This window comes from Cephus cinctus, unplaced genomic scaffold, assembly GCF_000341935.2.
Source record: "Cephus cinctus unplaced genomic scaffold, Ccin1 Ccin1_scaffold0123, whole genome shotgun sequence".
In the NCBI taxonomy this organism is placed as follows: Eukaryota; Metazoa; Arthropoda; class Insecta; order Hymenoptera; family Cephidae; genus Cephus; species Cephus cinctus.
In genome coordinates this window covers 1,811,910-1,831,642 of record NW_014332857.1, presented here as the reverse complement: position 1 = coordinate 1,831,642, position 19,733 = coordinate 1,811,910, and the positions used below count along the sequence as shown (strand labels likewise).

General features: G+C 48.4%; 2 protein-coding genes across 6 annotated transcripts; one reads left to right on the top strand and one right to left on the bottom strand.

The window, feature by feature from the left end:
* Nucleotides 1–33: 33 nt before the first annotated feature.
* On the bottom strand, nucleotides 34–9,608 carry LOC107275092 (probable RNA methyltransferase CG11342). Of its 3 annotated transcripts, XM_025079798.1 has the most exons (4): nucleotides 9,472–9,608; nucleotides 9,217–9,316; nucleotides 886–1,115; nucleotides 34–629 (listed from the first exon to the last, which is right to left on the bottom strand). In XM_025079798.1, exons 3-4 carry the CDS (start codon nucleotides 1,081–1,083, stop codon nucleotides 57–59), a joined length of 771 nt encoding a protein of 256 aa, XP_024935566.1. In that variant the 5' UTR covers nucleotides 1,084–1,115; nucleotides 9,217–9,316; nucleotides 9,472–9,608; the 3' UTR covers nucleotides 34–56. The 3 variants fall into 3 exon arrangements, with proteins under 3 accessions (XP_024935566.1, XP_024935565.1, XP_015610358.1); XM_025079797.1 differs by having other exon boundaries at nucleotides 9,217–9,480; XM_015754872.2 differs by lacking the exons at nucleotides 9,217–9,316; nucleotides 9,472–9,608 and adding an exon at nucleotides 1,329–1,469.
* On the top strand, nucleotides 464–19,730 carry LOC107275091 (tribbles homolog 2). 3 transcript variants are annotated; one of them, XM_015754871.2, is made up of 4 exons: nucleotides 464–585; nucleotides 11,726–12,440; nucleotides 15,768–16,069; nucleotides 18,307–19,730. In XM_015754871.2, the coding sequence occupies exons 2-4, from the start codon at nucleotides 12,165–12,167 to the stop codon at nucleotides 18,752–18,754; spliced, it is 1,026 nt and encodes a 341-aa protein (XP_015610357.1). In that variant the 5' UTR covers nucleotides 464–585; nucleotides 11,726–12,164; the 3' UTR covers nucleotides 18,755–19,730. The 3 variants fall into 3 exon arrangements, with proteins under 3 accessions (XP_015610357.1, XP_015610356.1, XP_024935564.1); XM_015754870.2 differs by lacking the exon at nucleotides 464–585 and adding an exon at nucleotides 9,631–10,007; XM_025079796.1 differs by lacking the exon at nucleotides 464–585 and adding an exon at nucleotides 9,646–9,752.
* The last annotated feature ends 3 nt before the right edge of the window (nucleotides 19,731–19,733 follow it).

Here is a 19,733-nt window from a genome sequence, read left to right as displayed (position 1 = left end):
ATTATCCTTATAAAATAGAGACAAAGCCAAAGATTTGTGTACAGAATAAAAAATATTTATTGAGCATCAACTGGAATATTAGTATTTCTCTCATAAATAAGAATCTCTCTGCCCCAACTATTATTTCCAGTGACTGTAACTTTTTGAAAATTACAGTATTCCTTCAAAATATTTTGAATATGTTCACTCATGTTTCCGCGATACTTTAAACTGTCTAATAGTGGGAAATCTTCACCATTGAAACGCCTCAGTCTTCTAGAGGCATTTCGGTAGCATTTCCACCGTTGGGGTTCAATCACGACCATATTCGAAAATTTGCAAACTCCAGAAAGAAATTCAACCAATCCAAAGTCCCCATAATTTATGTGAATCCACATACTGATAGAGAAACAAAATGCTACGTCAAAATGACTCCTGTTGTGTTTACACAAATACTCCCGAAGGAGTTTATCTCTATCGTCAGAAATGAAATTTAAACATTTAAAAGTGACGTGATCTGGCCAATAATTTTTTTCGCAAGCTCTTTCAATGAGAACCGGATCAAAATCCACTCCAAGAAGAGACAAGTCGGCTCCGCCATCCTCGGTGAGTAGAGGCTCGAGAAAATCATGAAGTGCTAGCGTAAGATCCTGCAAAAGTTAAAAAAGCGGGACAGTTTATTTATATTTTTGAAAAAACGTGGTCCAGCAAATTTTCAGAACGGAACGGTACAGAGAGTTTAGCCAAGCCGAGGTGAAGAAGAATTCTATTCTGAGTCTAGACGTGCGCCGAGAGGCGTCATCGAAAAGACCGATAACACGTCTAAATTTAAAATGCCATTTCCTAATCAGACGTGTCGGAAGCCTCGGGCCAGCCTCTTCCGTCCAACAGCTGCGCAATGCTCACCCCCGCGTTACACCCGATGTCTAGTCCCAGGAACTTCCGGTCGGGGTGGGAAGACCGCCACACATTTCGCGGAAGTTGCTGCACGCGTTCTTCCGCAGAATGAAAACTGTAGTAATTTATAAAGTTTCCGTATCTATTGGCACCCGGATCTCGATGATCATTTTTCTCAGCGTCCTTTATCGGTATTTCCATCTGCATATTGCAACAATTCAACCGGAGGCCCCAGGCAACTGAAACGGATACAGACGAAAGGTGGGCTTGAATCGTGTCACGTGTATGCCTCACGGAGGTGTATAATACAGTGACACAGTCATCTAGGAGTCATTACGCCATAACAAGGGCCAATCTTCCAAACGTTAATCCTTCCTCGAGACTCAGAGGCGCAAAATGTTCCGAATCTCAAGGAGAACGAGGTGCAGGATCGAATGAAGAAAGGAACGTACCGTTTCGCTCGCTACTTCCAAACGGTGGTACTCCTGTGTCTTGATACGGTCGATGATCCGTGTGCGCGTGCGTCGTGCCAACGACGCGCAATGACTTCTCTCTGGAGTGTACTCTCTAGGCGCTACCACCAGACGGCAGTTGTTTAGAATGGGGCGGCGGGAGGGGTCGTAGTAACGACTGCAGGCCGTTCGCAAACGGGACGTTAGAACACGTGGCACTGCGATCGATGCCACGTCGTGGCGGACAGTGCTGCCGTCTCGCGATCCAACGTAAAACTTTGGTCAGGGTCCGTGACATCGTAAAAAGAGCGAAAAACTTGAGGAGAGAGATTTGCCAAGAGCAGAACGCCGAGAACGGAAGGATTGAGATAATTCGCGGGTGTCCGCGACCCAGATAACCGTAGCCTTCGATCAGCAATTCTCGGGGACGTAGGACGCTTGGAAAAAAGTTAAGAGACAACTCGTGAAATCTATGCATTGTTCAAACGAGCGAATCGGGGAACAAGTACGCGAACATTAGATCGAACGGCTCTCGAAAACTCCAGTTATCGTGACCGACGCTGAACTTTACTTACCCATGGCTACCACCGCCCACGTATTACTGGATCCTACTGCATCTTACTTGCATCCTACGTTTTACGATACACGAATAAAACTTCTCGAGACCCTCTGCGTTTCTGAGCCGCAAGGATCTCCATTGTTCCCGTAGCAGGGAGGAACCCTGGCGTCCCTGCATTCTCTGAAGGATCCCGAGAACAGAGAGGACTAACCGTGAAATCCACAAAGCCTGTGTAAAGCCGAGTCGAGGCGTAGCACGAGCCGACGATCCCTTTTTCGAACATCCGTAATCGGACAATGGACGAGGAACGGACCGGGCAGCCTTCTTGGCAGGTGCCGAGTGCATCCTGCCTGCCCTCACGCTAAATTCTCCCTCCTGGCCTCCCTCTTCCAGAGTCATGGGACTGCATAGCAATTTCTTTTTTCTCCAACGGCAGATGGGGCCGTGAGCCCAGAGTACAGGCACGTATAGCTTCTTCGATATAACGAGATTACTCGGGTGCATGCACCCATAGGAACGAGGCATGGAAAAATATTGAATTTTTTGGCTATTGCCGTTGCCGTTGCTGATGCAGGCTGCAGCAGCAGCACGTCTGTTGTCTTATTACGGATCGCCGAAATGCGCAGAGGCGCGCGACTGTATCGTGCATACGGGGATCGACGCCATATGCTTTTTGCACTTGACTGAATTTGTGCGATCGTCCAAGATGAAAAGATAATCTTGATCGCTGGTGTAAGAGTGCTGATCATAGTCGTATCGAATGACGCATTGCGACGGTGGATCATGTGGCGGAGCACGTAGGAAGCGTGTACGATGCCGTCAGTCTATTAGGAAAGTCTGTACTAATTACTAACGGGTAATTAGTCCTTTCTAAACGGGGTCACGCAGTCAGTCCAATTAGGACGTGCTTACCGTATTGAATGGCAGCTGTTTATAAAACCTATTTGAATAGCGTAAGGTTAGCGACTGGTGGTACAGTATGTAGAGAAATTATAAAATTTTGGAAATCGCTAATCGGGAGTCTCGCCAGGTGTTCCGCGTGATTTGTACCCGGCCAATATTCCGGTTTTGCAACTTGTCGCTCGGCGACTCTAACGAATTGCACAACGTACGAGCGCTGGCATATTTTGCCAGAATTCAAGCCGGCGAATGAAAAGGCTCTCCAACCGACAATTGCTCATCTGTATGCATACTGGATTGTCATTTGTTGCTCGGTAACTCCTCGATGAGAGTGCTCCATAGTTTTCGGAATGGTGGATCCCCGGAGTAGAGTGAGCGTAAATATTTTTCTGGCTTCGTAACTAGTCAATATCGCGAAAGTCAGGCTGACGCTTCATTCCTTAACCGGAAATCCATTTTAGACACGTCAGAGCTCAAAATTCCCTCGGCGCGACTGCTGGCGATGCTAGATTCTACGTAGCAGGCTCAATCAAATAAAGGGATTACTTGTTGAGAAGATGACCGGAAGTCTGGGTTTTCCTTGAGGATGCGGCTCCGAATTGCATTTCCATGTTTGCTCACAGCGGGAATAAGGAAGGGTAAATATTTTTATGGCGCCGGGTACAGCAGTCAATGCCGCGAGACAGCTGTTGCGCTCCTTTCTTCCCTTTCGAAGAGAAATTCGGCCGAGCAGAAGCAGACGGATAGACACGGAGGTCCCCGGAAGTTGACCGTAAAGCGATCCCTTCCTCGTTTCCTTCCCCATTGAAATTTTCCCGCACCCGAGAAAATCTCCTTTTTCCGGATCTACGGTTGTGCCTTACACATATTTCCTAGGCCTAATACCTAACAATCGAACAAAGGGCACTTTGACTGCAGGAAGCTTTTGCAAAGGCCAGCAGCCAATTGGCTAAAACGAATTACGCTTCGTCAGCACGTGCTTTTTGGCCATTCATGCATTTGACGGTTGGGTCTTCTCAAAATCCATGTATACCATATACATATTACATATCCGGTGGTAGGACAGTGCGCGCAGTAAAGAGCGGAAATAGCCTAACGGGCTGACGGATGACGCGACTTCCGGGATGTGACCTTAAGGATCGCGATTCTCGATCCAACCCCTCGCCCCTCCGCTGCCGCCGCTGAAATTTGATTATTCAGCCGCGCTTCGAGCAATCGGTTACTGGCATTCTTTCGTGCACTGTGATACCTTATCTCCCGGGGCGTGATAATATTCTGGTGCCCCGTGCTGCAAAACTTTATCGCTTGCAACATACACCCAGCCCTCCCCTCCTCAGCCGTCCCTCGCTGTCGTATCGCACGCTTTGTATATATCACATAGGGTATATGTTGCAACTCCATTGAACGACTCGAAATAACGACGATCGTAACACGGAGAGACTGCCGCTTCGTTCTTACGTCTCCGAATTGCCGGGTTACGTGATCTTCCGTGTAGACGCACATCGGCGATCAGTCATAGTGGAGATGGGTGGGTTTCATGGGCGCGTTAGAGGAGTGACGGATATTTGAGAAGTCTTTCATTTTGCGGATGAACGAATCGATCCTAGGCTCTGGTGTCTTGCTGGTTTCGTGACGCAATTCCACACAGTCTTGCCAATGCGGCTACGTCGATAGGCACTCTGTGTTAATGGGCGTCTAGCGACACGCGTGGACATCCGGGGATCTGGTTGATCCCTGGAGTTAAAGTTTAGAATCAAGAGACAATAGACAATACAGTAAAACGGATGCGAATGGTCGGCAGCCAAGTATGGAATTCGTGGGACGCGTCGGGCCTATGCAAAGAATCATTTCCGAGGTTCCCAGGTTGCAGTGGAAATTGCTAGGAATCATTGCTGGTAGACAGTGCGTCGGGTCTTGGAGACGCACGTCGACCTTCGCCATCTCAATACACGAGTATTCGCACCGACGGGACTCTGGGCCGTGGGCTTGGCGGGGACATCGACTAATAAGTGTAACTGGGTCACCAAGGCAAGGATATCGCACAATTATGAATTACACTTGGCGAGGCGCGCTCGAACGACTTGACGGAGCGCGACTTCCTCGCTGCTCGATCCAGTTTCAATGTTAACTGGACAGGAGGAAATGTTCGGTTGGCTGTGCTATTCTCTTTAGATAAATTTCACTCAGCCGCTAGAACTTCGTGGACCGTTTTTCGACCATCCTTTCTCTCGGAATTCAAGATTTGGAGCAATATCGTTATGGGCTTGTGACGATTTTTCGTGACGAGTGGAATATTTATCATGGAGGTCGGCGATGCGAATAGAGTAGCGATTAGCTGCGCCATAATACAGAGAGTATCGTCTGCGGCAGACAACTCGGCCGATCGATTCGCCCGGGAGATTATCACGAGCGTTTCGAGTATTCCAAAGACTTTTTTATTTCGGGAATGTACATCGGAGAAGACTTCTTGAGAGATAGTAGGGAATAAGGGAGCGAGAGGGTGGTGAGATGCGGGAGAGGAGGAGAGTCAGCGGCGTCGCTTATTGCGGCCAAGCGGCGATCATGCTCTCGTTGCGAAACGCCAGCGCGTTACAAGGCGAACTTGGGATTGGCTCCGGGCGTTGTGGCGTCGGCCATAACTGTCGACGTCGACGAGCGGACGTCGATTGAGAAACTAAAAGACTCGACACAAGCATCTCCCCAACTCATGCGCTTCTACATATAGACGCAGCAGGAAGCAGCTCGCCGTCTCGGAAACTCTCAATTGGCGAATTGGTCATGTAAATAAATAGCTCATCGTACATTTTTCACTTTTAACTTTTCTTTTAGGAAGGTGCACGTGCGTAAGCCACGTAGCAAAGGTTATTCCTGTTGTGGAAGCCGAACCACTGAGAGTGCGAGTTAGGGGGAACGACGAACAAATGACATATTATTTCCTAAGAGAGAGGATTGCGTCAAGCGTCGACGATGCCAGCGCCCTCGCAACTGCCGACCGGCTGCGTTGCGTCGCTGCACGCGAGGTGGCACTGCGATATGTTTGAAAGGAGAGAGAACTCGGCAGAACTCAAGCAGGAGCATTGCTGCACGAGCAGCAACGTGATGGACACGGAGCAATGTGACGGCCGAGGGAGGTGGCGGGAACGTGCGAGGGGCCAGTCGGATGGAGGTGGCACGAGGTGAGCTGGCCTTCCTTCTGACCGTCACTTCGTTCGCTCATTGCGCAGTGTCCTCTAAAGTCACCAATTAAAAAAGGTCTCTTGATATCGGAGAGCGCCGCAACCGCGAGCAACACTGCCAGCGCAATGAAACTGCTTACCGTTTGCTCTTATAAATCGTCTTGATCTGCCGATCTACCGATCGGTCTCGATTCTTTATTACGTTACAAGCCTCTCTTTATTTTTTCCCTCCTTTCCTTTTTGCTTACACAAACGACTCCCGTTATTTCTTCACCTTCCTCTCCCTCGGGCCAGTATGAAATATCAGTTGGTCAAGTTGAACGCACCAGTCAGACTTTTCAACGATACCGGACAAATGCACGTGTCCTCGGATGCACCCAGACAGAGGTTCTTCGGGTGAGAGCATGAGTCAGCTAGCCACTGGACCATCGCATCTCAATCGAGAGATGGAACGAAAAGGATACGCATCCTGGACGGAGGAAGAATTATCCTGCACGAATCTCTATGGTCGGGAGTGTTCTCAACGATGAGCAGCTGCCACGGGAGCAGCCGGCCGGGGAGTTGAAAAAGGCTAAGAAGGAGAAGAGGAGCGAACAATGAGAGGCTAAACGAGAGGAGACAGGCTCTGGCCCATTCTGGTGCTTAACTCGCATTGGTTCGACACAACAGGATGCAAGTGGGCCGCGCGTGGCGCATTATCTTCAGTCTCGAATGCAGGGCCGTCGATTTATAGCTCAGGGTCTCGCGCCTTGAGGACCTCGTTACTTCTTGCATGTCCTGTATCGCTGCGTCTGGTTACCGCCTATTAAGAAAAATCCCACTAGGAAGTTCTAGTCCTACACTGTAACCGACGACGATAAGTTTCTCTTACTGTGGAGGCGAATGAAAATCTTTGATAGTCCAACCGGAACCTGGTACTGTTTTTCTTTTTTTTCTGGGGCGTCAACCAAACCGCGAACCGGTTAGAATTTTTTGCCGGTTCGATGCCCTGCACGTTAGAAGTGCCGATACGCCCAGTGGCACTCCTGCTGCTCTACGTATCAGGATTTGACTTATCGTTACAGTCTTACCTTTTGCTCCGATTATTTTTCCCCTTTATTCCCGGCATCCTGTACTCCCACTCTCCCACGGGATCCCTCGCAAATCTGACCGAGGACAAGAATCTCTTTTCCTTGTTCAAACCGTCAACTACGCCGCGGAGTCATATCGACCATCGTACCAGGAAAGTCTTCGGACAGTCTTATTTTTCCTGGTTCGCTCGATACGTAAACCAACTGTTATATCCGTTATTGGAGCCAGGACATGTACGTAGAACCGAATCGAATTAAAGAGCGTTAGTATTCGCATATAAGAGACTGAGAAGTGTTAATGGCCTGATGTAGCCTCGCGTGCCCTACGTGCCTGTATAAATCATGGCAGAGTCGTCCACCGATGTCACGGTGAACGGACGACCAGCGGCAGTCGCACGGGGCGCTCGGTTTTGTTCGGCTTTGCCGGATTTCGCAATGATCACGGCTCAACCTCGTTCGAGGTCGCCACGAGACATGGGCAAGTGCCCCTTCTTCGTTATGCTCGTGAAACCGCGAGTCACACGTTCCTACACGTTGCTACACATTGTGCTCCACGTTCCCTTCTATAGCCTCGCTTAGTAGCTACGAACGAGCTTCCTTCTTCTTTAGTTACGTACCTATTCTTTGGCGCACTCCCTTCGCTTCCCTTGGTCACTCGGATTATACTGAAGTCCCACCACGAAAATCAAAAAAAGGAACCAAAACTATTATACAGTTCTTGCAATGATGTACTTTTTTTTTTTTCTTATTTTGAAGAAAATTTCGAATTCGAACAGAGATGTTATTGGAGATTACCATAGCTATATAGTCGATTGTTTTATTTCTTTGCGTGGACACTATGATTAAATTTTCCTGCGACAGGAAGTGGGTATGAAAACTGCATCAGAAAACCTAAACTTCCGTGTCCGGGTCTTGTTTGCATCGCTTCTATTGAGGCCAGATAACAGACTGCTGTGAGCATATATAGTACGAACGTTACTTCAATAGCCGTGGATAGCATCATATCTACAGTATATTCACGAGAAGCAGACGAGGCCACTCCGGAAGTGAGTGAGCCACCTCTTTTCATTGTAGGATATCCCGATTACGAGACGACCTACCAAGAACCACGTTTACCGAGAAACAAGATGTTTCACTTTACGACAGTTCGCGTTTCTCATGGCTGTCATGACTGAACGGGACACCTGAGACATTTCGAATAGAGAATTTTCACAATTACCGTTGTTATGAAGGGTTTACGGCACATTTCACAATTTCGTCCGAAATACCCTAAATAGGTACCTGAGTAATTACATGGACGTAGTACCGTTAGATACCCACAATATTATAGATATAAAAGTATTTCGTTCCGAAAAGAGACCTTGTGGAATATCGCCGACTATAGGAAGACAATAAAAAGCTGTGGATATAATTAACTGATTTTTCTTTTTTTCTCCGTCAATGAAGGTTATAAAAAAGGATTTAATTGTCCCGCAAATTGAGTAACGAATGACCTATCGCCGATACGTCGATTATCCAATGGACACGACGGAAGTGCTATGCGGCATGTATTGCTTGCCGTGCTAATTACTCATATTTATAATAAATTCATAGCTAAGGGGAGTGCCAATCATGTTATTGCATTTGAATTATAAACAGCTGAGTATATAATCACGATGTTGAGTCGATGACGTCTTAGCCGGAATTTGGTCATCAACGCGGCCCGATATCTCCGGGTTCGTGAAGCATTTGCAAAAATAGGATCTCGACCGTGAACGTTACAGCGCCCATTCGGTGTAGCGTCGATGGCCGTGTACTTGCGCACACACTTTCATGTACATGAAAACGCACACCTACTTCACGCTTGAAAATGTCGAAAGTCAGGCGAACGTGTGTTGGAACTATAAACATGTTATCTGTCTTGAAAGAGGTAGCAGCCAAAAAGAAACATTGCTTATGCGAAGCCTCACGATTATTATAACCCCTACGGGTTCCTTCATTCGGAAATCAGTGATATATATCGATATCTCGAACTCGGTCTCAACAGTAATGTATTCGCGACGATTTTTGTCGTATAATCGAGCCATTTCCTCTGGGACGAATTAAACGCATAAACGATTCGCCAGTGTGTCACAGTTTGCAAATCCAGGAATTTACAGCGCCTCCCGTATATATACGCGTATAAACTGGGATATTCTATTTACCGCAGTCCTCGAGAGTTCCCTGACACCTGGCACATCCGCCGTGAAAGAGACAACATCTACATAGGTCTTCTTCGTGGACAAATGGAAGAGTCGGTGCATCCTGTGAATGGAAGTTTGGTTGGATTAGAAGCAGGCATCTTACGTGACGCGTGGAAGATGATTGAATATATTCGAAGGTTGACACGAGCAAGCGCCACGCAATCGAACCTGCCTATGACAAGAGACAGTGATAATGATACGTATGTGTGTTCGTACGTGTTCATCGTGGAATACGTGACCGTGTCAGCGTATAGGCACCCCACGTATTTCTCTCCTAGAGGCGGCACTGTCTCCCCACTACGACGCATGCGCAGTAACTTCTCCGACCGGCGCCTTCGAGAGTTCGCGACGTCCTGACGGCAGCGCACAGTTTAGTCTTTAGTTGCACAATGGCGTGTCAGGTTCGTCTCTCAAAACTCAGCTGTTGCCGTTTCTGAGCGGAGGCCGGCCCAAAAAGGTTGGACCGTCCACAGCGCGGGATTAAAGTCATCCAGCAAGTCAGTATCATCCTGGCTAGCAGTCTCACGCATCCTCGATACTAAAGAACATCGAATTTTCGGTGGTCATCTGGTCATCTGGGTTCTTTGCCGTAAAAGCAAAGAGCAAAGTGTGTGTGTGTGCGCGCGCGAAAAACAATTCGTCCGGGAGTTCCGGAGATTCGCTTTCGAGGAGACGGTGTTCCACCAACTTTGGAACGTTCCCCCGTTCAGGAACGGTCGGCAACACGAAAAGCATCCACAAGAACGAGCAAGGTACACACTTACCCAACTTGAGGAATTGGGATTTTACTATTTGGAAATACTTGGTGCGACGTTCAAGTGATATTTCAGTGCTTGACGGATGATATCATTCGTTTATATATTGGATTCCGTTTCCCCTATCTCTTTTCGATTTAATCAAATGTTTTCATCTCGGTCGGTGGTTCTCAATTTCTCATTGTCAGGAGAGCCACGCTCCTAGACTGAATATTGCTTCGCAAGAATTCTCCGTTTTTTTTTTCCACTGACCACTGACCTTCGTGAACGCAACAATCGTCCTTTTTTCACGCAATTACCTTGTGTCCCAGAGAGACCTGACTACATAATTCAAGTGCTTCACTTTGCTTTCGATGGACTGGATTTGCGGTGTCAGAAAGTAAGAGAGAGAGAGTGAGAGAAGCTCAGAATTGATCGATAGACTGGATGGCACCGGTGGCTACTAGCAGAAATGGCGTCACAGGACGCGGCTGTACGCGACACTTTTATTTGGCAATTTATTTCGTGCGATTGCGTCACTTTACAGCGTAACGCTGTTGGTCTCCGCGGCCGCAATATCGCGGGGACACCGTGAAACTCCGCCATTTTGACCTTAGCGAAGGATATCTACTATCGGCTGCTGAAAAGCGCTCGGTATTTCGTCAGCCAAAAGAACTCACCAACGAGTCTGCTCCATTCAGCTCAGTTAATTTCGTAAGATTTCTTAGTATACATGGAACAACCACAATTAGGATTGGAGCCCCTCGGGGCCTCATGACTTCCAATATGCATACACTCCTATTCCGGGAGAGAACCTCATCGTTTGCGGGCTCCTTTTTAAGCACCGATAGTAAATAGAAAGAGATAGACAAATAATATCCGTTACCGCGTCGTCTGCTACAAAGCGGAACCCCCGAGGGATCCACGAACACACGGCCCTGATATTTCGAGCGAGTCACAAGTTTGCGCAAGTGCGTAGATAGTCAACCTTTCGGGACATGAACTCGTTATTGTCCATAACCAATAGGAATCTACGATAAAGTCTTTGCAAACTAGAACGATTATTGGATTCTTATCGTGAATCCTTGAGGTGTGTTATCAATTGAAGGACCACATGATTTTCACCATTTTCATTGTCGCAGGTCGTGTACGAATCCGCGTATTTTTACGGCTTCTCTATTTTACTTGCACACATACAATGGCCCTAGATGTTCTCTCGCAACCAATGTGGCTGTAGCTATGCTCCTGAAATCGAGTACGAATTGCGAGAGCATGTGTAAATCGCACCTCGGGAATTTGAAATCTTCCTGCCTCTATGGAGCGCGACACGAAATCCTCGTTAAAGTATAAAGACACCGGCCACCTCCGCTAGCCCCCTGCCGCCTTCCACCTTCTTACCTATCCTACCTATCCCTGACCTTCCAAAGTCCTCCGGAGAGTATACGTTGCACAAGAACATGAATAAATGACGAAAGATTTGCGTTTGAAATTGTTCGTGAATCACGAGCGCACCAACTGGGACTCGGGGCCTCGAGAATTGAGAGCGAGCACTTGCTAGCGTATAAAATCCAATGACTCCAGCCTAATGATTCGATGCACCGATCAGTTCCCCGTTCTGCCGAACTTTGCGCTTATCCGCCGTACTTGGCTGTTGGTTATTGTATGCTGGAAGGCACGTACGGCGCAACTTTTCTTCATTAGTCACCTTAATGACGTATTATTATTTTTCCTTTCAGAAGCTACTCATCCGGTGACACGGTCACCCTACGAAGATCTCTCTCCGTCCACGGATCGTTTGCAGCTCACTAGGGAGGGATATCCCACACAAGACAATTTACCAAAATTTTTCTTTGTAGCTACTAAAGTTACCTGACTGACAATCGTGCATTGGCAACCCTCAGCTACGCAGAGTCGTGCATCGAACAATTAGCTAAGGGAGCTGTGCGCGCTTTTTTTAAAATAAAGTGTTCAAAAGATAATTAGTGTTGGGAAAACGAAAACAAAAGGTTTTTTTTTTTTGTTGGAGTTTACCCGAGTACGAATTATTGTAGTCAGTGTAAAGAGAGGAGGTAAAGGAAACATAGACTAGAGGGGCGAAAATATAAGTAAAAAAGAGAAGAGACTTAAGAAGCAATCGTGGCGTGCTACCGAACGGAAGTGAAGTTCGCGCGCAATATGAGAGTGGCCAGGCAGCATCCTCTGCATCTTCAAGTGACGCGCATCAATAATGGAAAGTTCCTGGTTAACCCGAATAACCATCAAGACGTTCATCAACCCTCCAGCGAGGAGGCGCCCGTTTCACCGGTCGTCTTTCCAAGCTGCGAGCCTGTGCCAACTGCCCATCATGGTCCGACGATACTCGGCGATCGATTCCTTCTCGTAGGACCAGCCGAAGGTAGCGCCTTGTACAGATGCGTTGACGTGCAGACTGGACAGCAGCTAGTTGCCAAGGTCAGTATGCGCAATCAATCTGCCAGTGGAAACTGGATAATCCTTACACTTTGTTACAATTTGATCAGGCACTCCTTGCAATTATTCACTTTGTTACTTTCACCGCCTCGGTCACCTGCTTCTCAGTTCCAATAAGTCCAGGACACAACAAGACGCAATACTTCTCAGGTTCGACCTTATCATTCATACCAATCTCCGATCGGCATACGATCAAGGTTGATGGAGTCATCGCCGTTCCGATCATCAATCGCAGTCACGACCCTCCTTTTCGCAATTAACCGTCTCCGCTCGCGGCTCGGTCCTAACCTTCGCGAAATTCAGATATTTAAAACACGATTCTGTATAGATGGCCCATCTCAAAAGTAGCCTCTTCCATCAGAAATTATCTTACGGTCGTATAATACGAACTGGAGATTCTACCCGTCGCTCCATCGAAGTCTTCTTTTTTTCCAATTACTGAAAGATATTAAGATTCTCAATTGTCTCCTACTGCAAATCCTGCCGTGATCGATCATAGAGTGGAGTCGCAGCGGTAGTGGTTATTGAAAAAAAAGTCCACCTTTCTAAACACTCGCCGGAGGCTGTCCTGCTGCTATCCAGGCCAGTCCTCGACTATTACGTTATCGGGCGATGCCACGAAACAATAACCTCGGGCCATAAACCTCTCCGACAGGCAAAGTCGATGATCATTTTCCGTCGTTGATGAAATCGATCCGATGTCACCCGGTGCGAAGTAGAAGAAGACTTCGCACGGGCGGGCGGGCGGGAGGTGGGAGACGGCCTCCGGAATTTGACACGTTATCACTGTCGAATTGCTTACGTCGTTTGCTTCGAGGATAAAGGTGAATATTGGGAAATGCTTTATCATTGACTGCTAACGATGACGGCCTGTAAGATACTGCTTATCAATTAGCTGCTAAAAAGAACGTCTTTTTATTTACGCATTCTAAGCGCGACCCAGAGACGGTTATTACTCGAAAAAAATATTTTCCTTGAAAAGCTTATAATGGAAAAATGATTGCGTCGCAGGTATTTCGTTATCATGACTGTTTCAATGGGGTCTAAGCGACCCAGCCTCGTCCGGAATCCCACCTGATGCGCAACGTGCAATCCTGAAGTAGCGGATCGTCTCTTTCCACACGTTGCGGAGGTTTCATGCAACGACGAGCAACCGTTAGCCGGTCGCTACGGTTGCTCAGCGCGACCAAGTCTTTTCAACATTTTATTCGAAATTTCAAAACTTTCCTCCCGGGAGAAATGGAGAGGCTCCGACGCGCGAGGAAAGTTCGCTTTTTATCGATCGCTCGATGAATTTCTATTCTAAAGGACTCCGTATCTCGCGTCGTACACGGCTATATCGCGCGGTTGACTTCGGAACGTGACACAACAACAGGCATCCGTTTATATACTTAGGTCCGTTGATAAGGATTGCTCAAGATTCGTTCTCGTTAGTGCCTTCTTCTCGGGATCCTCTTTTCTCCAGCTTTCAGTTTCTCGGCCCTCCCTTCCCTCTGTCCCTCCGTACAATTAGTCTTTACAACAGGGAGCCGATTTCGCAATGCAACGCAACAACGCAATAACGGGCAGCAGTATTACCTACACGGTTACAGCTGTTGATAACGGTTGCCTGACATTGCATCAAGCGTGACGCATCGAAACTATCGTTATATCCTGTCATCGAGGAACAGTCATTCCCCATTTTCATTCTCATTGTCAAAGAACAACAGTCATTGAAATCCAAGTTTGAGCAACCCTTGGTGATTTCGAGTGCCAACTCGCCACTCGGCACTCAGGATGATTCAGTAGAGTCGTCATCCCATCAGCCCCTCTGTCCTGACTCACAGCGACGTGGCGCAGGAACTTCCGGTCCTCGATACGGTTCTAGGTAAATTCTATCTTCCTCTTTCGCGCGTCTTTCTCTCGCTCGTACGATCTAACGCGTGCACGCGTTATTCCTAAGTGGATCGATCACGATCGGATCGAAGGACGAGTCCGCTGCAACCGTAATGATGCTTTGATCAGATCTCTGGCACGGGTGATTACGCGGTCATTGAATGGGTGTTCTCATTATCGCAAACGATCGAAGGACTGACCTGCGTTTTCTTGATAAGGTGTTTACAATGTAGAAGGATAAGAGCAGGTTCGTGGATTATTACACTAACGGCAGGCTGCTTTTATTACTGCCTGTTTCCATTAACGTTTTACAATCGCCGAGTTATACAATGAGGCACTTACATCACCTCGCGAACAAACACAAGGCTGCACCTCGCCTTACCTTACCTTACCTTACCGTGCTCTATCTTACCTTCCTATCCTACCCGTTATTCATAACTGCAACTATGCCCACTATACAGCTATTTTGCTTAATTCGCGATTACGAACTCTCGAACGTCGCACGCTTTCGTAACACTCTTAACGAGGCGTCGGCGTAATGAGATTTTTCGTAAATGCGACGTATGATTTTTGTTCTCATAATTGCGAATGGTCACATTTTCTCGAAATTCTCACGTAACAAATAGAATTATCTGGCGATGAGGTCGCCTGGTATTTTCTATATTCGTTGAAGCTCGAGGATGGCACGGTGTGTCGAGTTACTGATAAACGTAGGAGAAGGAATAAGAGGTCAATCAATGAATGGCCGTAGTCACCGAAAGATTGCATTTGCCATTATCAACTAATGGGAGGTCGTTTCAAATTTCAACGCACGACGCGGCGATCGATGCATCGTCTAGTCTCTAGGTGCGAAGGGACGCAGTAAACGGTGCTCGAATATTAAGAAGGCGCAATCAGATTAATTCCAGGATATATATATATATATATATATATATTCTCTTAGCGGTTGTCTCGCAGAATTGACGATTACACAGATCACACAGAGTTATGTCTCGAGATAAAAATGAATTGTATATAGATAAGAAATTGCCTAATCATTCTGAATGGTTGATTCAGCTTTACGAGCCAATCAAATTGAACGAAGAATAATATTCCTGAGAACATGGATCAGTCGGTATCGCAAAGTTACCGATGGCCGATTATTTAAGATACAGAGAAGATTCCTTCGTCTCGGAGCAAAGTAACGCCGAGCACGGAGGCAACGAGCGGGGCGAAGTAAGCATGCGCGCCGTAAGCGTTCTTGACCTTGGCCGTTGACCGTGATCGGGAAGGCTGGTGGCTGGTGGGGGTGGCTCCAACTCGTGTAAACGGTTTCAGTCTCGACGTCCGTGGTGCCAACCTGTCGCGTCTCCGTTCTAATTGTCATGAAATACCTGAACAATATTGGCTACGCGGAACGAGGATAACCCTGACAGTACGCTTATTGAATTTCAGGCATTGACTGTGGGCGACAAAGGCGGAGAAGCCCTTCTACAAGCTCATCTTCGTCTGGAAGGAACCGGAGCGGCGAGCGGAGTGGCAGGAGTCGTGGATGCGCCAGGGGGACGGCGTTACCTCCTCCTGGAGGGACACCACGGGGACCTACATGCCTACGTCAGAGCACGGAGAAGACTTCGCGAACCGGAAGCCAGAAGGCTCTTTCGTCAAGCAGCTAGGGCAGTGGCGACCTGCCACGAGAATGGCGTCGTCCTACGCGACCTCAAGCTCAGGAAGTTCGTCTTTGCCGACGAGGCCAGGTTGGTTGCTACCGTCAGGCTCCTCGACCCTGATTTTCATTGATCCTTTCACAAGCATCCTCCGCACCCTTGCTTCTTCCTCATCCAGGGAGCACGCCATAGGCATGGACACGCGTCGCACAGCATGTGCATGTAAAGACTCGATAGCGAATTCGAGGCACGAGGACTGCGCCCAGCGACCACACCAAGGTATTTACAAGGTGTGTTCGTTCGTGTCTGGATGGAGTTTGACGTGACTGGTGCCCCAGGAGCCAGAAGAGCAGACGGCAGAGTCCCTCTCTCTCTGTCTCTCTACCTCTGGTGGTTTCTACGGTGTACGCACCTACAGCACCCTCTGGCAAAGCCTACACGCCGAGAACGAGTAATTGGAAGCATAGTCAAGCACGAAGGCATGGAAACGTAGAGGCGTGTGTCGTGCGAGTCCGCCGTTCCTCTGTTGGCCAATCTCGCCGCTCGCATTCCTGCCGCTCGAGCGGCTGCCGAGAAGCCGCTGCTCTCTGTACGCTCCTGTGTGCTGTGTATCGAGAGCCAGAGAAAGAGAGAGAGAGAGGGAGAGAGGGATGTTGCAAGCCAGAAAAGCATATTGGTTCATCGACTGGGGTTTTGAAACTCTCGTATAATTAGGAAACGTATGGCTCAGCGCCTCTTCTCGGTCCCCTTACGAACTCCGAGCACGACGAGTATATCCTGCCAAGAGAGATAGGACACCCAGAATTAACCGGCTGCTTCTTTCCATCCGACGATCATTATTAGCACTTGCTCATTTTGCTTATGGACCACTGCTGAATCCTACGCTCTGGCAATAAATGGTAGCAGGCTGCGCGACAGAGCCAGCAGGTACTGCGTATCTCGGATGTCTTTCGCAACATGCAAACACACGCGCGAGACTGCGTCTCCGCTTCTCCTTGCAGCTTCTTTTTTTTTTTTCGCTTTTTTCCCTCATCTTTTTCTCCTTCCTCGCTCGACTTCTCCCCACGTACCTCACGACCCGCGGGGACCAAGAAGAAGACGCATTCCGTGCTGCAGACGCATAAATATCGCGAGCTATTCCGTGGCTGACGTCAGCTTTTGGTTATCGGCTGCTTTCGCAAGAAGGTGTTCACCGGCTTCGTGGCCAGTGCTACCACTACCACACGGCGCCATTTACCAATATCACTGTCGCCTCTACCACCGTCATCAGAATCATCGTCAGCCTCAAGATCGTTACTCTTACCTCCAGCGCTATTTCTACGAGCCTCGAATTAACTTCCAATGTGATTTGCCGCTCGCGCTAGAATCCATCCGGGGTTCTTGAACCCGCCGTGTAAGCGCGTCGCCGCCGCGTCGCCCGGTGAAAGTTTGCGAAGAAAGCAGCGACCGCTTTCGTACGTAGCTACTCTCGCGTCTCCTTTCCCTCCCACTCTCCTCTGCTCTCCACTGCTCTCCTATTCCGGCTTCCCGTTTCTCGCTCTATCTCGCGCTCACTCGATTAGCCGCCTCTCCGACAGAGTCTAGGCCAGCTGATGCCCACTCTGGGGCACTCTGTACGCGCGAGTGCGTAAGTGTGCGTAACCGCGCGATTGACCAAACCTCGAGGACGTTGACTCGTCCGCGTTTTTACAAGAAGCTCGCAATCCTCCGGTCGCCCTCCTCCGCAGTCACCTGGCCCCAGGTCCCTAGCTCCGGATGAAAGTCTTAGCTCTCTATCGAAAGTCATGGTTCCTTCGAATCGACGGCGAAGGGGGAACTCCTGGTTCCTGATGTCGTCGGCTGTTATCGCCGAGCGATTCGCGCGCTCCGCAAGAACTTCGAGTTACTTAAGAGCGCATTACGTACGCGGCCGCGCGCGCATTCACTCGCTCGAGACTTCCGCGTTGCACATTGATCGGCACTTCGCACCAACCTCCTCGCTCCGACTGCTGTACCCGCCCGTTCGCCTCCTGCCCCTTTCTTTCACCAGCCTCGCTGTCGTTTCGTTGCCTCATTCATATGGTTGGCAACGCTTTACCAACGGAACGTTATGTCGATGTGTGCCAATCGATCCCTCTTGCTAAATTGAATAGCTTACGGTCACGTGGCGTAAAGGGTACAAGATGCGCGAGATCACGACATCGTCTCCACCTCTTCGGGGAATCCTCCATCCTCAATCGGGGTCCAATCTACCGCAAGAGAAATCGATACCGATATTGCGATCGCTTTGTTTTTCTAGGCTCTAAACAATAGCTTGTTGTCTTATGAGAACTCTTTGCTGATTGCAGAACACGGCTTCGCCTGGAGAGTCTTGAAGATGCTGTCATTGTCGAGGATCACGATGATAAGCTGACCGATCGCCGTGGTTGTCCGGCGTACGTCGCTCCGGAGGTATTAAGATCCGGAAGGGCATACTCGGGCAGGGCTGCGGACATCTGGTCTCTGGGCGTGCTTCTCTACACCATGCTCGTCGGCCGGTACCCGTTCAATGACGCCGAACACGCCTCCCTCTTCGCTAAAATTTCCAGAGGTCAATTCGCCGTGCCCGAGGGACTTGGACCACGTGCACGGTGTCTCATCAGGGCACTCCTCAGGAGAGAACCTTCCGAAAGACCGGATGCTCAGGACGTCTCCAGGCATCCGTGGCTCTCGAAGCCTCTTCGCCTTCCTCAAACCAACGGGAGGTCTTCCCACGACCAGCTCGTACCAGAGCCCACCAATCGTTCTCAAGACTGATTCCAAGAAAAATTCCACGCACGTTGTTCTACGTCTTTTTTTTCGTTCTAAGAACGTTCTTCGTTCGAACGTGCGCGTAGACGTCGTCTACAGGGACGCCAGTGGTACCACAGCTAATAGGCATAGCATCCTTTCCCCACGACAAACGCACGGGAGAGAACAAGAATCTTCCTTCCAGGTCGATATTCGTTCACGTCGTCTCCTGGCGAATGTCTAGGAACTAAGAACTATACCTTTTGCCGTGTACCTTTTTCATTTTTCTTAACGCAGTAAGGAAGATTCCTCGGGGCGACGTGCGAATTCGGCTTGAGTCGCGGATGATTAGCCAATACCTGGTGCATCTGCACATTCACATCCCGCGCGGCTCTTTCCTATTCTTCGATGTAACGTGTACTTCGAAAAGAGTATGTCCGGGTCAACGAGGTTATACCTAAAGTAATACATGATTTATGATTTGTAATTTATGATTCCGCGCGATCGAGTGACGAGCCGCGCGCAGCCAGTCACGTTTTTCGAGCTGGCTGCCATCTTTAAAGAAATGAGATGCGTCAAGGACGCATCGGCCGAGGTAGAATTTCAGGAAGCAGGAAATCCTCCATTTCCGTCGGCAGACACGACTCCCCTCTGCTGTTCTCAGACATTTCTTTCCTTTATTTTCTATTTTATCCCAGGTTTATCCCTACTCCTTCGTCGCCAAGCTTCTTTTCGAGTTTCGCTCGGACGATTTGTCATTGCGTAATTTCTCTTATAATAACGATTTTCTTTTCTAAATACGATGTATCTTCGAAGAGTTTGGTGAAAGTCTTATTGGTTCACCAATTCTTTTACCAATTATTTAATGAAAAGGTGCGACTGTGTACCCGTTCATTAACGATGAATTGTAAATAAGTTCGATTTACTGAGTCCTATGCCTAATTCAACTGGCTACTCAAGCTTCTGTACATAGAAAGAAATAAAAAATGATGTTTGCGATTCAGTT